This window comes from Epinephelus lanceolatus, chromosome 5, assembly GCF_041903045.1.
Source record: "Epinephelus lanceolatus isolate andai-2023 chromosome 5, ASM4190304v1, whole genome shotgun sequence".
NCBI lineage: Eukaryota > Metazoa > Chordata > Actinopteri > Perciformes > Serranidae > Epinephelus > Epinephelus lanceolatus.
This window is the reverse complement of record NC_135738.1, coordinates 35,393,676-35,410,704: the sequence shown is the minus strand read 5'-3', so window position 1 is coordinate 35,410,704 and position 17,029 is coordinate 35,393,676. Positions and strand designations below refer to the sequence as shown.

Below are 17,029 nucleotides of genomic sequence, written 5' to 3'. Positions count from 1 at the left end.
GCCAGATATGGTCGTTGAGTACAAGTTTTGGATTCAGTCTCGCACAGTGGAATCAAACCTGGCAACCTCAGTGTAAGGATGTTGTCAGTCAAGCAATAGTTCTCACACATCACATCAATCTACAAAATGTGTTACATTTCTGTCAGTCTACAGGTGAAACAAAGAGTTGTTAGTTTGCATGTTTTTACATTCTGAACAGAGCAGGCTAACCTCCACTCTTCATGCTAACGAAGTCCTTACTCCAACTCTGTACTTCAGCATTTTTACCAAAATGTTGAACATTTCTCTTAAAAGATGTACATAAAAGGCCAATTATTCTACGTTCAGGAAAGAATTGTGTACTTGTCAAGGTAGAAAATGTCCCAAATTGCTGTAGAACACGGAGCAAACCAATGAACTGATGTTAGGTTTGTTTCAGACCAAGGGCCGGACTAGGCGTGTAATAGAAGATATAACTGTGAAACTTATTAACTTAAAAATTTCTTAGATTTTCCTTATTGTTGTATTAGCTCTCACATACTCTCAGTTGCAGTTGGAGTTAAACTGCATGCACATTTTTTTAATTTAATCTTTATGAATTTATTATCAAGCATATTGTTAAATGCTTTGATACAGTATACATTTTCTCATCAGTGCACCTTTTGTTCAAGGAAGTGTGTTGGAATGTCAAATAACTCTTCTCATGTGAACAGTTAGAGCTTAAAGGCAAAGTGTTTCCTAAATGGCAGATCTGATAAAAAGCAGATCCACTGCTCATCTTCCCCTAGTGCTAAATGTCTGTTTAGTGCTGGAGATAGCCCAGGCCAGAGGCAATATGTTTTTGGTTTGTCTGTCCATTCCATTCTCATGAGAACTGATTAGATTTTGGTGGTCAAAGGTCAAAGATCGAGGTCATTGTGACCTCACAAAATGATTTTGGCCATAACACAAGAGTTTATATGTTAAGTATAACAAAATTTCACACAAACATCTAAAGGGATATAATGATGAAATGATGACATTCTATATCCAGACATTTGGTCAGATACTGAATTGGTGACACTAATCTTTAGTGCCCATCTTGAAACTGTGCTGATTATATAGCTCCTCTGTGCTGCTGGGGGGAAGATGTGTGTGAAACATTCATGTTTTCACAGACATGGATGTAAACTATCACTGCAACTCTGCAACTTGTTGGGTTTGTGGAGGCATACAACAGTGAAGTGGTAATTCTAGTTTGTGGTTATTTTCCAGCTGATTCTGTTGAGGAAGCACAGAAATGGCTGATAGGACTAGAATTGCTGAGGAAAGAGACACTGGAAGCACCAACTCCGGTTCTTGTAGAGAGGTACACACACACACACACACACACACACACACACACACACCCACAGTTATGGGAGAAAGACTAATCCAGTGATTGATCGCTCTGTGTTTCTTTCTCTCCAGTTGGCTGAGGAAGCAGATGTATTCTGTCAATCAGACCAAAACAAACAGGTACTGTATTATCTGGTTACTTATTTACACTAGCTCTGTACATAAATGATAAAATCAATAGGATTTTTACCATGTAAATTATCACTGGTGTTTTCTAAACGAATCAATTTTCAGTATGTGAGAAAACCTTTAGGAAGTCTTTTGTCTAACCTGTTGATAACTGAAGAGATTTTTTTTGTAATTACTTTACATAACATATCATGTATTAAATGCAATAAAAATACAGTAGGTAACTTTAATAAAAATAACTTTTTGTAGCATTTGACATTATATCCAGACATTAGCACATGAGACAGGTAATCTGTGAAAAACGTCATGTTCCTCTGCATCCTTGTAGTACTTCAAAGGCATTTGCAAAAATCTGCCGCGGCTGAATGAAAACAAGCAGTCAGAGCTAAGGAGTCTTTAACCCAGCTGTCAATCATGTCAATCACTGCACGTGAACTGCGGTCAAACTGTCAAACTACTGTAGGCAGCGTTGATGAAATTTGAATCAAGATTCTGTTACTGCATTGCGTTTTTCTCACCTCAAATGTTTTCAGAAACATATTTTTGTGTACTGTTTAGCTGTAAAATGAGAAAGTTTGTGACCCAACAGCCGTGTTAAAAAAATCAGTCCAAAACAAAGCACCACTCTCTGTTAAGAGCAAACTTTCCCATTACCAAAATCTAAATAAATCTGTCTCATGTAGTGTCTAGATTATAGTGACAGTTACAGCGTATATGACAACAAGTTATTTTTATAAAAGTTACCAACTGCAGCTTTAAAGATCACGTTCATGGGCCAGATGCACACGTGATGAGTACGTTCTTTTTGTTTCCTTCCCAGCATCTCCATGAAGGAGCTGAAGGCTCTGCTAGCTTTGCTCAACTACAAGGCCCCCAGCTCTCGTACTCTCAAAGACAAATTCCTGGTACTCTTGTTTTCTTCATTGTACATGTCACATTCTCATCGTTGTTGTGTTTGATTGATTCTAATCTAAAATTTTTAGACACCTCTGCCGCTCAGGCCTTAGAAACACACCTCCATGAATAAACCTACTTAGACAACATAGACATGGACAACCAGAGCTATAATCTATTCTATGATGCAAACTGCAGCATGTCTATCGTATCAGAAACTATCAGTGACTTATTAGACATGACCTTATTTGGAAATAAATATTCCAATGTGCTGTTGGTACTGTTGTAGTCCGAATCAGTGCCTTTTTGTTCTGCTTTCATAGGAAGTGGGAGCAAAGAAAGACCGCCTGGACTTTGAGCAGTTTCATAAATTATACAACCTTATAATGTTTGAACAGAATGAGGTAAGTCTGAACTGAACACAATAAAGTAAATCTGTATTACTGTACATGTCCTTTTTTTCAGCATTTTCATCCATATTATATTTTAAACATAGATCCTTGATGAGTTCAAAAAGGAATCATGTGCTTTTATTCTGGGGTGAGTGCCTGTTTTTCCTCATCTTTGTTTAACACTTGATTTTAACAAACAGTTTGTAGTTTGTGAGCATTGTTTGACTCTGTTTTTACTCTCCTCCATTATACAGTAACACAGATAAACCAGATGCCTCAGCAGTTCTGCTCCATGACTTCCAACGATTCCTCATCTACCAGCAAAAGGTAAAATACGCTACAATGAGTGATTAGTACAGCGCAAGTTCTTCATTACAGTTGCCAGCTGTGGATAATGGTCCGCATTTTGTCTGTAATAGCTTGACGCACTGGTCTGATACATGTCTGACACTTGCCACCTCCTTTCATTTAGCTCCACCAAAAACAAAGCACACAAATACTGATTTGGACATTGGTTACCATGGCAACAAATGAAGCTTCAAAGCATTCGTGTCAGCCCTATTATCGGTCTAACTGATTTTTCCATAAGTCACCTAATCAAAAAAACAAAAAACAACAACGACATAAATAAATAGCAGAAAATTCCCAGTTTCTCAAAATCCAAAGTGAAACAGCTTGAAAACTAGGTGGCACTGGAATCTGTACAATATTCTTAAGTCAATAAGATGTGTAAATAAAGATTTAAATTGGTATTGAATATTATATTTTTATCTTAGGATATTTAACAGGCATAATGATTCATGATAAAAACTCTACATTTGGCAGTACTTGTTTGCAAATATACTGTGGGCCAATGATTTAAAAATCTGTCTTGTATGAGTCAAAATAGATAAAAGTATATGACGTCCACGTTTTGATATCAGCTGGATAGTCCCGAAGGAAACATAGCGAACCAAAGTCAGTGGGCTTTATTGAAAGGTTATAGCGATGTGTCGTCAGCATCAAAAGGTAATGAGATGGCATTGTGGTAAATAATACTGACAAGCAGGAGCATACAGTAGGAAGGTTAAATAAAATAGGACCCAGAATTGATCCCTGAGGTACTCCAAACCCAGATGTGGATGATGATGAGATGTGACTGAGAACCAGTTTAGGATGATACCAGACATTTTGACCTCAAACTTTTGATTCTTAAACAAACAAATTCAAATTGTCATCATCAGTCATTCATCATCATGTGGCTAATGGTGTAATGATGATGTATGTGATTTTTTTTTTTTTTTACATCATATTTCATTGCATTTTCCTATTGACCGATATAATACATTTATTAATGTCATCATCATTGGTACCAATTTTTGGTATCAAATTCTAAGCATATCATCCTCAAACTTCACTGTAATGCTTGGTTTTATTCATAACTATTTATGTTCACATGATAGAACAGTGACGGTTGACAGTTTCTGCCATCATTTACAGTGAAGAAAAGTGACACATTGTAATTTTAGAAGACAGGCATAATTTCATTTATTGCCTAAATTTCTGTTTACCATTTTGAATGGAACATTAATAAAACATTTTCCAGGTAGACACCAATAACAAATAGCAATGCTAGTTTATACAATAACTTATAGCTATTGATAATCCAATAGTCCCACAAACTGTTCGGTCATTTGCTGGATATGCTTAAATATCTTTCTCTCTTTTTATCTGTGTCTGTTCATCCTTCAGGAAACCTGGGCCAGTGACCTGAACAAAGTTAGAGAACTGATGACTACCTTCATTGATGACACCATGAGAAAAACCAATGATCCGGAGTTCACCGTCAGTGAGGTATTCTGTTCTGTGTGTGTCTTGTCTGTAACAGAGAGAGAATATGCAAAGTCATATCAGACTTTGATATTGGTTACTGTATCTGCAAGGTGTTTTAATCAATCAAAAGTCAATTAAATGAATGCAGTTCAATGACCCAGCAAAAAATTTTGCATTAAAAGTATCATGAGAAAAGTGAGTGGTTAGTTTGAAACATAATGCTGGAAACGATGTTGTTGTTGTTATATTTGAAGTGTTATTATTACTAAAATGAATCATTCAAATCAGGAGGGACTGTGTTAACTCTAAAATCTGAAACATTTCTCCTCCTCTAGTTCCTTAGTTTCCTGTTTTCCAAGGAGAACTCTGTGTGGGATGAGAAGTACTCAGAGATCAGAAACTTGGACATGAACAACCCTCTGTCCCATTACTGGATCAGCTCCTCACACAACACGTCAGTATGACCACACACACACACAGACACACACACACACACACACACACACACACACACAACACACTATAATCTTGGGTGCCCATCTTGAAACTGTGCTGATTGTAAAGCTCCTCTGTGCTGCTGGGGGGGAAGATCTGTGTGAAACATCCATGTTTTCATAGACAGAAATGTTAACTGTATCTGCAACTTGATTGGTTTGCAGTGGCATACACCTGCAAGGGGGTAGTTCTAGTTTAGTTACAAGGTTGTTTCGTAAATCACACATTGATGGTGCAGCAATGTATTGTACCTGTTTTCTGACCATTTCACTTGAAGTTAATTGCTAGGCAACAGTTTAGGTCCAAGCGTACTTTCTATTAGCTGACAAGAAAACTATAAAACAGGTTCATTGTCAGCTAATGTAATTTAAATACACTGCAAACATTCAAACAGAAAATTTAAAGGGACCATTTAGTTGTTTTGTTTGTTTACGTTGTCAATTTTGGCTTCTTGGGGGCTCTGGGCTGAAAAAAATATTTCAAAGAGGGTACAATACTGAAAAAGTTCAGGGACCACTGATCTAGCATGTGTACTGTTTTGTGTGTTCTTCAACAGCTACCTGACAGGTGATCAGCTTCGAAGTGAGTCGTCCACAGAGGCTTATGTGCGCTGTCTGCGTCTTGGATGCCGTTGTGTTGAATGTCAGTATAAACCCACCCCATTGTGTTACATTTAGACCATGGATGTATTTTAGCTCACCTGTGGCAGTTACATTAGCAGCATTGGTCAGGACAAATCAATACGATGAGTGGGGATAAAATGATAATAATAATAAACAATAATTTTATATTTACAACACCTGTTTTTTTGTGCTTTGTGTGATACTCAATCTGTTCAGTGGACTGCTGGGAGGGGCCTGGGGAGCCAATAATCTACCACGGCTGGACCAGGACGACCAAGATCAAGTTTGAGGATGTGGTCAAGGCCATTAATAATCATGCTTTTGTCACATCAGAGTAAGAATTACAATTTGTTTTAATACTTTAATACTGTTTTTTGATGCACTGGTGATTTTTACATTTTGATTTTTTTTTTTTTTTTTTTTTTTTACAGCTACCCATTGTGTCAATACATTGTCTTTATAAGCATGCTTCTTATCTCTCTCAGGTTCCCACTGATCCTCTCCATAGAGGAGCATTGCCCTCTAGAGCAGCAGCGTCAGATGGCTCGAATTTTCAAGGAAGTGTTTGGAGACAAACTGCTGACTGAACCTGTGGAGCAGATGGCTGAGCAGCTACCTTCACCTACACAGCTGAAGGGCAAGATCATACTTAAGGTATTGTGTGTGCATGTGTCTAAACATACTGATGTGTCAATGGAATTGGTACATCGATGAGAAAAGGTCTTGTTTTGTTATCATTACTAATGACTGTGCCCTCCCCTTCCTGCTTGTGCAGCACAAGAAGCTCAGTGTGGAGGGAGGAGGAGTAAGTAAGGACTTCAGGAAAGGGCAGAAACAGGGAGATCTGGAGATCTGGGACCCTGTGGACCAGGTACTGTCGGAGGGGTCAAATGGGTATGGCAAGAAAGCTGAGACTCCTTTAACTGGTATTAACCTGCATTAACTAACATCAGAATGCTCTGTGTTGAATTATTTTACATTACACCGAGGGCCTGTGGCACAAAACAATGTCAACTGCTTTGTGATCCAGATGGTTATCCGCTACCTCAGTTAACTTCTGTTTGGCTATGAGCATGTTTACATGAAAGTGGTGATGATGTTTTGGTGTTCATCATGATCAGACACCATACATTGGTATGCCTTCGTGGCCGGAGGCATTATGTTTTCGAGGTGTCTGTCTGATCATCCGTCTGTCTGTCTGTCTGTCTGTCTGTCCGTCCATCGCATTCATGTAATTGTGATATCTCATGAACAATGTCAAGGAATTTCTTCAAATCTGGAAAAATGTCCATTTGGACCCAACAATGGAGTGATTAGATTTTGTTGGTCACAATATCTACACAAGGTCACTTATGCACCTCCAGGGACAGTCCAGCGCTTCATCTAACCTGTGTATGGCAATAACAGAAAGTTTCTCTTTATCCAGTTGGGAATCGAATACGCAATCAACCGAGTAGATGCTCCTTCAGCGTTGGCCAGGACACTAACAGAGTGCAGACATTTGCAGCCCAGACCGCCTTTCAAATGCGGTTTGGGTGATCAGATCTCAAGATGCATTGATGATGGATGGGGTGCATTTATACCTGTACTTAGAGCTGTCCACTTGTGATCCAGTCACCCAGGATGCATGTTAACACATGAAAAAACAGGGCTGTAAATTCTATTACATTTAGGTCTGGTTTCACTAAAATTTCGCAGTTAAGTCTTTCTGATGTTAAATATTTTAGAGAGCTACATATACAGTATACAGTATGTGTGTTAGAACTACAAACACATTTGTAAATGAGATGTCGAATGCAAGCCTATTGTATGCTGCTCTGAAAGGTTTCCTGTATGAACAGCTTGTTTGCATGTGCAGTTAAACATGTACATTTTCATTTCTCCTTCTCAGCGGTGGAACAGGCACTACTGTGTGATCTCTGATGACAAGCTATACTATGCAGAGGAGTACGAAGACGAGGACGAAGATCCCAGGAAGGTAAAAGAGAGATTGGAAAGTCAACAGAATTTGAATACATTTTTTAAAATTTATTATTAACTTTAAGCTGTTTCATATAAAATATAACAAGTCCACAAGTGTTTTAATCAAAACATAAAGATCAGTGAAACATATCAATAAGAGGCAGTAAGGTTATGATTTTTATTGGATCAACTGTAAGGTTAAAGGTACCCAGTGAAATTGTTGACCACTGGTAGTGCTATGGAGTATTAAGTGTATGGTAAAATATGGAGTTTTTATGAGTGAGTTCCGTTATAACTTATATGGTGCTGGTAATGCACCCAGAAATGCAGCGAAGTGCTTATAGATGGGATTGGATAGAGGAAGAGTGCTGGCCAGCAGACATGAGCCCTTTTTAAATAGGAATTGTGCAAATTTGCAGGAGAGCCCAATCAGTCTTTTTTTCAGCATTGGCAGTATAAAAACAAAATTGGGGAGTGCAGCAAAATGCCGCCTACCTACTTTTGTTCATACAGAATACGCCTTTTTCGGCGTCCTTTGGCGATTCTCTCGTAAATTGGCTCGTTCTTCACCATCCCTGTCATTTGACGGTTAATGGCCTCTTCATTTGCGAGGGCAAGGAGGGCACGCAATTTCTTGTCTCCCCAGTTGCTCATCTTTACAGTAGTGTCAGGCTTGTGTTCCTCTCTTGCTACTAGCTGCTCATTCCTGCTATCAGCTGTTTCCTGTTTATCCACCGCCAGTGGGTCGCACGTGTGGCGTCATCAACAGCTCCTCCCACAAGTCATCAACAGCCCCTCCCGTGGCGGAAGGGTGCCTCGTTCTTTTTAAACCAAAATGATGGTAGAAGGGGCTATGGATTTAACAGTGCAGGTGTCAAAATAGTAAAAAATCAGCTTTGTGAATGTTTTATACATTAAATGTCAGGCGCCCACAATGCATTAGTGTGAGAAACACAAAATGTTAACATAACTTCAGGCTATATTTAACCAAAATCATTTTCTGATATGATTGTAATTATGATTATTGTTATTATTATTATTATCTAAGGTTTAGACTTTAGTCACATGACTTGGACTCGATTCAGACTCGAGCCACAAATCTGATGACTTAAGACTCGACTTAACATGGGGGCCTAAAATTACAGACCAAGATGCAACAACTTCCAACTTCCTTTGACATTTGAAGTTAAACAAAGAACAGTAATTCGAACTGTATGTTAACGTAGTTAGCGAGCTTAAGCTTAGCTAACATTAGCTTAACAGCTAAGGAACTTTTTAACAAATTTGTGTTAACAATTAGATGCAAATTTTAAAAAATAATCATAATTTTTGGAAATTCAATATTGGTATTACATTTGGTAAAGAACACATTATGAGTTGTTCAGGACTCGGGACTTGGCTTAGGACTTGCAAAACAATCACTTGGTCCCACCTCTGATTAATTATCATCAAAGGCTGGGCCCAGCAGTGATACAGGAAAATATGGGAGAAACAGGTTGTAGAATGATATATTGGTCAGTGATAATTTTCTTACAAACAAGAAGAAGAACCAATAACAAAGTGTGTATTTAAAACCATTGTTGTTCATATCTTTCTCAGTACCAGGACATGCACTGTTCAGAGCCATGGTTTCATGGTCACATGAGAGAGGGCAGGGTGATGGCTGAGCGACTGATCCAGGATTACTGTGCAGAGACTGGGGGAAGAGACGGCACCTTCTTGGTTCGACCGAGCGATACCTATGTCACAGACTTCACCCTCTCCTTTTGGTACAACTTCCAATTTGTTTGGTCTCGTGACCAGCTTCAGCAAAAACTTAAGGACTGTAGTTTGTCATGTAATACACAGTGCAATTGCAGGAAATACCTCTTCCAAAGGCTATGGCCCATAAAGGTTTGGCTGAACCTGTGCCTCCTCTTAAAATGAGATAATTCACCACAATGTAATGGAATACCGTACAGATTCATTTTTTTCTCCAGAATTGTGCAGAAGATTGCTACATTTGTCAGCCATATTTTGTCCCAATCTTAGCACATCCCTTGCCTCTATGTTGTGTGCGTTCACATCATGCAGGATGTCCCGATTCTTGTTGGATAGAGGTGTAGGGAGAACTGTAAGGGCTATATGGCATGGTTTTTCAGAGACACCCTCCAAACTGAGTGTTATGAGAAATAATTGGCAAGATGGCTGCATAAGCAACAAAAGAAATCCACAAATGGATTTTGTTCATTAATAAGGATTTAATAATTACAGCAACAATCATATTATCTTAGTTTAATGTTGTTTTAGTGTCTTATGGGCCTTATTTATTACAAATAACAAAAAGAAATCATTCAGGCACTGTATATAATAAGCCAAGCTCAAGTGTAGTGCAAGTTTGTGATTCAACATATTCCAATCTGGGGAAAACCTTCCTAACCTGTTGTCATGGGTCAACTCATTTCACCATTCTAATTTGAATTTAAATCACCAAAATCAAATTATTCAGCAGTATCTGAATTCCCAAACTATATCCAAATACTCCAGGGTCAGGAGGAGCTAAATTGTAGACTGTGCAAAAGTGTAATATATTTTCATCAATTGTATGTTGCTGTAAGCATGCATCTTCTGCATGTATTTCAGGCGCAGTGGGAGGGTCCAGCACTGTCGTATCCGCTCAGGCACAGAGGGGGGACACACTTACTACTACCTGACGCCAAACCTGCATTTTGCCACCGTGTACGCCGTGATCCAGCACTACAGAGAAAACCCGCTGCGCTGCCAAGACTTTGAACTGCGCCTCACTGACCCTGTACCACAGCCCAACCCACATCTACAAGAAGGGTTTGTATTATATGAACAAACATGAGTCTGATACATCACAGGAGACTTAATACACTAAAAATCATTCAAATAAAGCTAGCGATTAATTATGATATCTTGATAACATTTTTGTACATGAAAGCATTCATTCTATATTCCCATTTAGGGAAAACACTTTTTCACTCTTAAGCCAACAAATGCTATTGTTTATTATGATTAATGATATGATTATATAAATTAGTCTTTTTGTGTCTAGTACTGAGATATTGTAGGTTGCAGATATGTTTAGCTGAGCGTAGCATGTGGCCTCCAACACCTTCAAATAGGTTTTACTTACATGTATTATCTTGTTGTTTGGTAAGGTTGCCACCAAAGCACCAAGATTCACCTGTAATTTTGGTCATGGTTAAGTTACTAGAGTGGCAAAGGCTGACTTTTAACCTGCGATGGTCTATGGTTTATGCGAAACTGTTCTCCTAATACTCCTCCTGTTGGACTCATAATGGACAGTTTAAAAGAAAGGATCAGACTTAATGCAGCAGAGCAATATATTGTCTTTTTTTTATTTCACACATTCATCTTCTTCATTTACACCTAGTGCCTGCATTATCCACAATGCAACTTTTGCAGCAGCAATTTTTTCAGGGATTTGGGTCTGTTATGCTAACAGCTGCTAATGTAGCCACAAGTACAAATGAGGAGCGAGCTACAGAGACCTGGTAACCAGAGGTTGGGGACTTGAATCACATGATTTGATTTGAGTTGAGTCGGACTCAAGTCACAAATTTTAGCACCTGAGACTTGCTTGACCAACATTGACAAACGACTTAACTTTTTTAGTTGGTATTCATGACTTGAGACTTGACTTAGACTTGAGACAAATGACACGAAAGGACTTGTCTTTTTTTATGCCTCCGCGCTGGCGATAGCTGTGGTAGGAGGCATTATGTTTCAGGTTGTCCGTCCATCCATCCCAATCTTGCGAACTTGATATCTGAAGAACGCCATTGGGGAATTTCTTAGATTTGCCACAAATGCCCACTTTGACTCAACGGTGATCTCATTAGAATTTGATGGTCAGAGGTCAAGGTCACTGTGACCATGTGCCCATCTCATTTTGTGAATGCGATATCTCAAAAGACCTTGAGGGAGTTTCGTCAAATTTGGCATAAACCTTCACTTGGACTCAAAAAGGAATTGATTAGAAATTTAGTGGTCAAAGGTCAAGGTCACTGTGACCTCACAAAGCATGTTTGTGGCCATAACTCAGGAATTCATATGCTAATGGTGACAAAATTTCACACAAATGTAGAATAGAACAAAATGATGAAGTGATGACATTTGACAAGTTCGTGGAGGCATACATCCACCAGGTGGTAATTCTAGTTTAATTAAATATTTGTATCAGATATTGAGAAGTCAGTGACATGACAACTGCAACATCCCAATTCCTCTACTAAAACAAACTAGAAAGCTAAGGTTTGACCAGATCATCAGAACTGTATATGTTACCAACTTACCAAGTTGTGACTTGCTTCATCTGAACAGTGACTTGACTTGTCATGCTTGAGTTAGGCCCACAGCAGAGACTTATTTTGACTTGGTTCTCACCAGAGTAACTTAAGACTTAAAACTTGCACTTGTGTGACTTACTCCCATCTCTGCTGGTAGCCATGTTTAACTCAACACCCCCAGGTGGAGTGGAGTTTCGGTTCTGTGCTGGTGTGAAGTTCATTACAATCATCATTGTTCATACAGTGGGATTTGATCAGGTTTCATAATCACCAAGGGCCGTAGAATTTTCCCATCCCACTGACGAGCACCTGAAGTTGCTTCTACAATGTGTTCAGAGGGTACAATGAATGATTTTCATACTGATGTTGGTTTGGTATAGCTTCACCTCTCACATTTGCTTTGTGTCAACTACACATGCATGCCTTCTATTTTTCACTTCCACTCTCATACACCCACAAAAGGTCAGTAAGTCTCTCTCCTCTCTCTTTCTTCACTTTATTTTGAATCTATTTGAATAAACGTTACTGACATTAAAAGAACAATACCTCTTTTGTCAAAGCGGCATATTGTAGTGTCATCTAATACCACTGACATATGATAGAATACTTGTATTTTTGATAACACACACACATACACTAATACGTAACTGTTGTGTGTGTGTGCGTGTTGTGCAGGTGGTTCTACAGCAACCTAAGCAGAGGTCAGGCAGAGGATTACCTGCTGAGGATTCCTAGAGATGGAGCGTTCCTCATCCGGCAGAGAGAAGGAGAACCAGACTCTTTTGCCATCACATTCAGGTGCAATGACACCTAAGATTTTATTTCTCTTTGTTTTTTTTTTTTGTTTTTTTTTGTATTGATCGTCTCTGTCTTTCAGAGGTGATGGTAAGGTGAAACACTGTCGGATCCAGAAGGAGGGCAGCATGTATCTGCTGGGCACCACAACAGAGTTTGAGAGCCTGGTGGAGCTGGTCAACTACTTCAAGAAGAAGCCACTGTATCGCAAGATCAAGCTACGTTACCCAGTCACCCCTGAGCTGGTGGACCACTTCAGCACAGTGAGTTACTGTAGGAAACATACAGAGACTAGAGACAATGTTAAGAATTCCTGTAGAAACATTTACTGTAGCAGCAAATAGTAATAGAAAAGACAAATAGTTTGAATCAACATATTTTACAGACGTGTAACCAACAAGCCAGAACAAATTAAAATTATTGTCGCCAATGTGTCCTATCCATCCACTTTTATTTTGCTCAATGTTTAAGTCCTGCTACTGTACGTCTAATGCTAATATCAGATATGTTTCAAAACATGTCATCTGCACTGATTGGTACCTAACAGTGTATTGTGCTAACACAGGAAAAAGGCTGTGCCTCTCTGTATGAGGTGAAGACATATGTGGAACCTAACGAGATTGAGCCCTCACTGGTGTGTATACAACACTACACTCTGTCAGCCAGGGCTGTCTGTTCTCCTGTGCGGTTTCCTTTAGTAAAGACATTCATGATTGTGTGCGTTTGTCTCCTTTAGCCTCAAAGTACAGTCAAGGCTATATATAGCTACCAGGCTGAAAGGCCAGATGAGCTCAACTTCAGTAAAGGAGCTTTGATACACAACGTAACAAAGGAAAGTGATGGATGGTGAGTCCACCCACACACATGGAAAGCAACAGGCTTCATCAAAGATTGGTTCTGAGTCTTATTAGCCACTTTATTTCCCTGCATCATGCATATCCATCTGCATATATTTGGCTAGCATTGCCAACTGCAAAACCACACAAGAACAAATAAGACTGTTTACATTGTTCTCCTTGTTCTACTCGCTACAGGTGGAAAGGTGACCATGGTGGAAAGTTGCAGCTGTACTTCCCATCTAACTATGTAGAGGAAGTGTCCAGCAGCACCAAACCTGAGACCAAAGGACAGGTGAAGATTAGATTTTAAATCACAGTTTAAATGGAGGTCAATCAGCATAGCAACTGACTAAAAATAATATCTGCGTATGTGTGATGTGTATTTAAATAGGACATGGAAGACAACCCACTTGGTGAACTTTGCAAGGGTGTTGTGGACATCTCCAAGTGCAACATCCAAAATTGTGAGTTATTTTAGTGTCTGCTACATACTTTACATCCACAAAACCCTGAGGTTGAGTGCAAACACAAGTTTTTACTATCCTACACTGATGTTGCGTTTCCCAGGTAAACAACTAAAGTAATATGTATATACATATATATATGTACGAGTTAAAGGTTAAAGATCTTGACTTGCACACAACTGATATATTTCTCTCAAATTTTGGTCGTAAATTTGTTAAATTTCATTTAAGTTTTTGTTATCAAGATATATTTTTAGATCGTTGATGAAAAACTTTGGTCATAGTTTTTGTCCCAAAAATTAACACTGCACAACACGATGCCACAGATGTCGCAGGTTTTGAGGGAGCATGCCATTGGCATGTTGACTGCAGGAATGTCCCCCAGAGTTGCTGTTTCAGATCTCAGATTTTATTTGCACACCACACAGAATCAACATGTGTCAACAGTTACACAAGTACAAGACACAATTGTGTGGAGTGCCAGGTCTCCCATGAAGCTATTTAAAGCTTATGGCGGGAGCCTGATCAGGAAGATGAGTCAAGATGTATAGCAGTGACATGGTACAAGACATGTTACAAACACAAAACATATTGCAGACACAAAACAAAAACACACAAGACAAATCAACATACATTCCCAGATCAGTGAAGGATACTATACATATGAATTATTATTTTATTATTTTTTGTTTCAGTTTCTTCTTAAAAACAGAGATGGATTTAGATGTTTTCAGACTCTAATCGAGCCCATTCCAGATCTGCGGCCCCTTGGTTGTTATGCTTAGACTAGTGCATTTCAGTCGTCTTTTTTTTACCATGTATAAGATGTGTATTTCTGGTATTATAAATATGCGTGGGGCAGCTGACTGGGATGAGCTTGGAGAGTCTTGGATTCAAGTTATGGACAACTTGGTACATTGTAGAAGCATTTTGATGAACATTGAACTCAGCAAGCCTCAGGAGATTATAGTTATGGAAGAGGGAACTTGTGGGAGTGTTATAACCAGACCAGGTTATGGCTTGTATAATTTTCTTTTGTAAACTTTCTAATTTCTTCAGGTGACTAGGGAAGGTGTTGCACCAAATAATATTACAATAATTGATATGAGGCTCAAACAAGGTTTTGTATAAGATAAGGAGAGCAGGTAAAGGAAGGAAATATCGAAGTTTGAAAAATAGACCAACATATTTAGACAATTTAGTTAACAGATGCTCATTGTGACATTTGAAGTTGAGTGACTCATCTAGAGTTAGAGTGGAATACAATAAAGTTAGTCTTGCTGATGTTAAGCGATAATTTATTACATTTAAACCAGGAATCTACTTTTTGTAGTTCAGCATTAAATAGATCTTGAAGCTCATATGAGTTGTTATGGGACAAGAATAAATTTGTATCGTCAGCAAATATAACTTTATGCAGTAATTTAGAGGAATTAACAAAATCATTAATATAAAGGATGAAGAGCAATGGTCCCAAAATTGAACCTTGGGGGACCCCGTATTTGACATTAATTTTGTGAGACTGATAGTTGTATATGTCAACATACTGTTGTCTACAATGTAAATAGCTACTGAACCATTTGAGGGCCAGTCCTCTGATACCATAGTGGTGTAATTTCCCCAGTAAGATGTTAAAGTCGATGGTGTCGAAGGCCTCTGAGAGGTCCAGAAAAGCACTCACTCCACAGTTCCCTCGATCAATAGCGTCATAAATTTTTTCTATAAGGTCTAAAATTGCCATACAAGTTGTATTCTTTTTTTCTGAAACCGTACTGAGAGCTGGTGAGTATATTATGCTTTTCAAGATATTTGCTGAGTCTGTTATAAACTCTCTCGAAAATCTTTGAGATAGCAGGCAAGACAGATACTGGACGATAGTTGGTGATACTATTTTTATCACCGGATTTATAAATTGGTATTACTCTTGCAATTTTGGTCATCTTCGGCACCACGCCAGAGAGAAATGATAGATTTATACAATATGCAAGTGGTTTGGCGACAGCAGGGGCTATTGCTATCAAGATTTTGCTACAGATTCCGTCCACACCAGCTGTACGAGAGTTGTTCAGCTTCTTGATGGCTCATTTCCATCAGTCGGTTTCATGAAAAAGGAGTTAGGATAGTCCCCTGTGAGATACTGGTTAAGTCCCCTGTGAGATACTGGTTATAAACTAAATGTTCATCTCACTACCATAAGATGTCCTTAGTGTTTTTTTTTTTCTTGAAACCAGCTTCACAAAGGCACAAGTCTGTTATGATGACGAACTGCTGTCAGGTCAAGACCCTGAGGATGATTAGCATGCAGATGAGCCTCCCTGAGATGTTTCAAGCAGTTTTGCAAACCAGCTGTTGCATCAGCCGTTTAGGTGGCTGATCTTAGAGGATCTTGCAGGTGTGAGGGCGGTTGGATGTACTGTCAAATTCACGAAAACGACATTGGAGACATCTTAAATTAGTGAAATAACATTCAGTTCATTGACAACAGCTCTGGTTGACATTCCAGCAGTCAGCATGCCAATGGCACGCTCCCTCAAAACTTGGGACATCTGTGTCATTCTGTTGTGTGATCAAACTGCACATTTTAGAGTGGCGTTTTATCATGACCATCCTAAGGCACACCTCTGTACTAATGATGCAGTTTACCAGCATCTTGATATGCCACACCTGTCAGGGGGATGGATGATCTTAGAAAAGGAGAAGTGCACACTGTCCAGGATTTGTGACCAAAATTTGAGAGAAATATATCTATTGACTACATGAAAAAGTCTTAGACCTTTAACTTAAAATTGTGAAAAATGGAACCAACAAAAGAGTTGCATTCAACTTTTGTTCAGTGTTTATAAATATACATAAAGAAAAAGAAGAAGCATCTTCCTCCCAGCTTTTGTCTGGCACATTACTTAATTTCCTTCCACTACTACCACAATGAGTAGAAAGAGCATGAAGCCACTG

The 17,029-nt window shown here is 38.8% G+C and overlaps 1 protein-coding gene across 1 annotated transcript in view; it reads left to right on the top strand.

Annotated features, from left to right (window-relative positions):
• The window catches only part of plcg2 (phospholipase C, gamma 2), a 41,531-nt gene that overhangs the window by 11,563 nt on the left and 12,939 nt on the right, over positions 1-17,029 (top strand). The window contains exons 4-24 of the mRNA XM_033635833.2: positions 1,234-1,327; positions 1,429-1,476; positions 2,306-2,390; positions 2,703-2,783; positions 2,876-2,919; positions 3,026-3,098; positions 4,503-4,604; positions 4,919-5,037; positions 5,635-5,720; positions 5,918-6,035; positions 6,187-6,355; positions 6,477-6,572; positions 7,593-7,679; positions 9,263-9,432; positions 10,286-10,486; positions 12,655-12,777; positions 12,857-13,037; positions 13,340-13,408; positions 13,511-13,620; positions 13,809-13,905; positions 14,005-14,077. Of these exons, the coding sequence (XP_033491724.1) occupies positions 1,234-1,327; positions 1,429-1,476; positions 2,306-2,390; positions 2,703-2,783; positions 2,876-2,919; positions 3,026-3,098; positions 4,503-4,604; positions 4,919-5,037; positions 5,635-5,720; positions 5,918-6,035; positions 6,187-6,355; positions 6,477-6,572; positions 7,593-7,679; positions 9,263-9,432; positions 10,286-10,486; positions 12,655-12,777; positions 12,857-13,037; positions 13,340-13,408; positions 13,511-13,620; positions 13,809-13,905; positions 14,005-14,077 (2,226 nt within the window). The remainder of the gene's footprint in view (positions 1-1,233; positions 1,328-1,428; positions 1,477-2,305; positions 2,391-2,702; positions 2,784-2,875; positions 2,920-3,025; positions 3,099-4,502; positions 4,605-4,918; positions 5,038-5,634; positions 5,721-5,917; positions 6,036-6,186; positions 6,356-6,476; positions 6,573-7,592; positions 7,680-9,262; positions 9,433-10,285; positions 10,487-12,654; positions 12,778-12,856; positions 13,038-13,339; positions 13,409-13,510; positions 13,621-13,808; positions 13,906-14,004; positions 14,078-17,029) is intronic.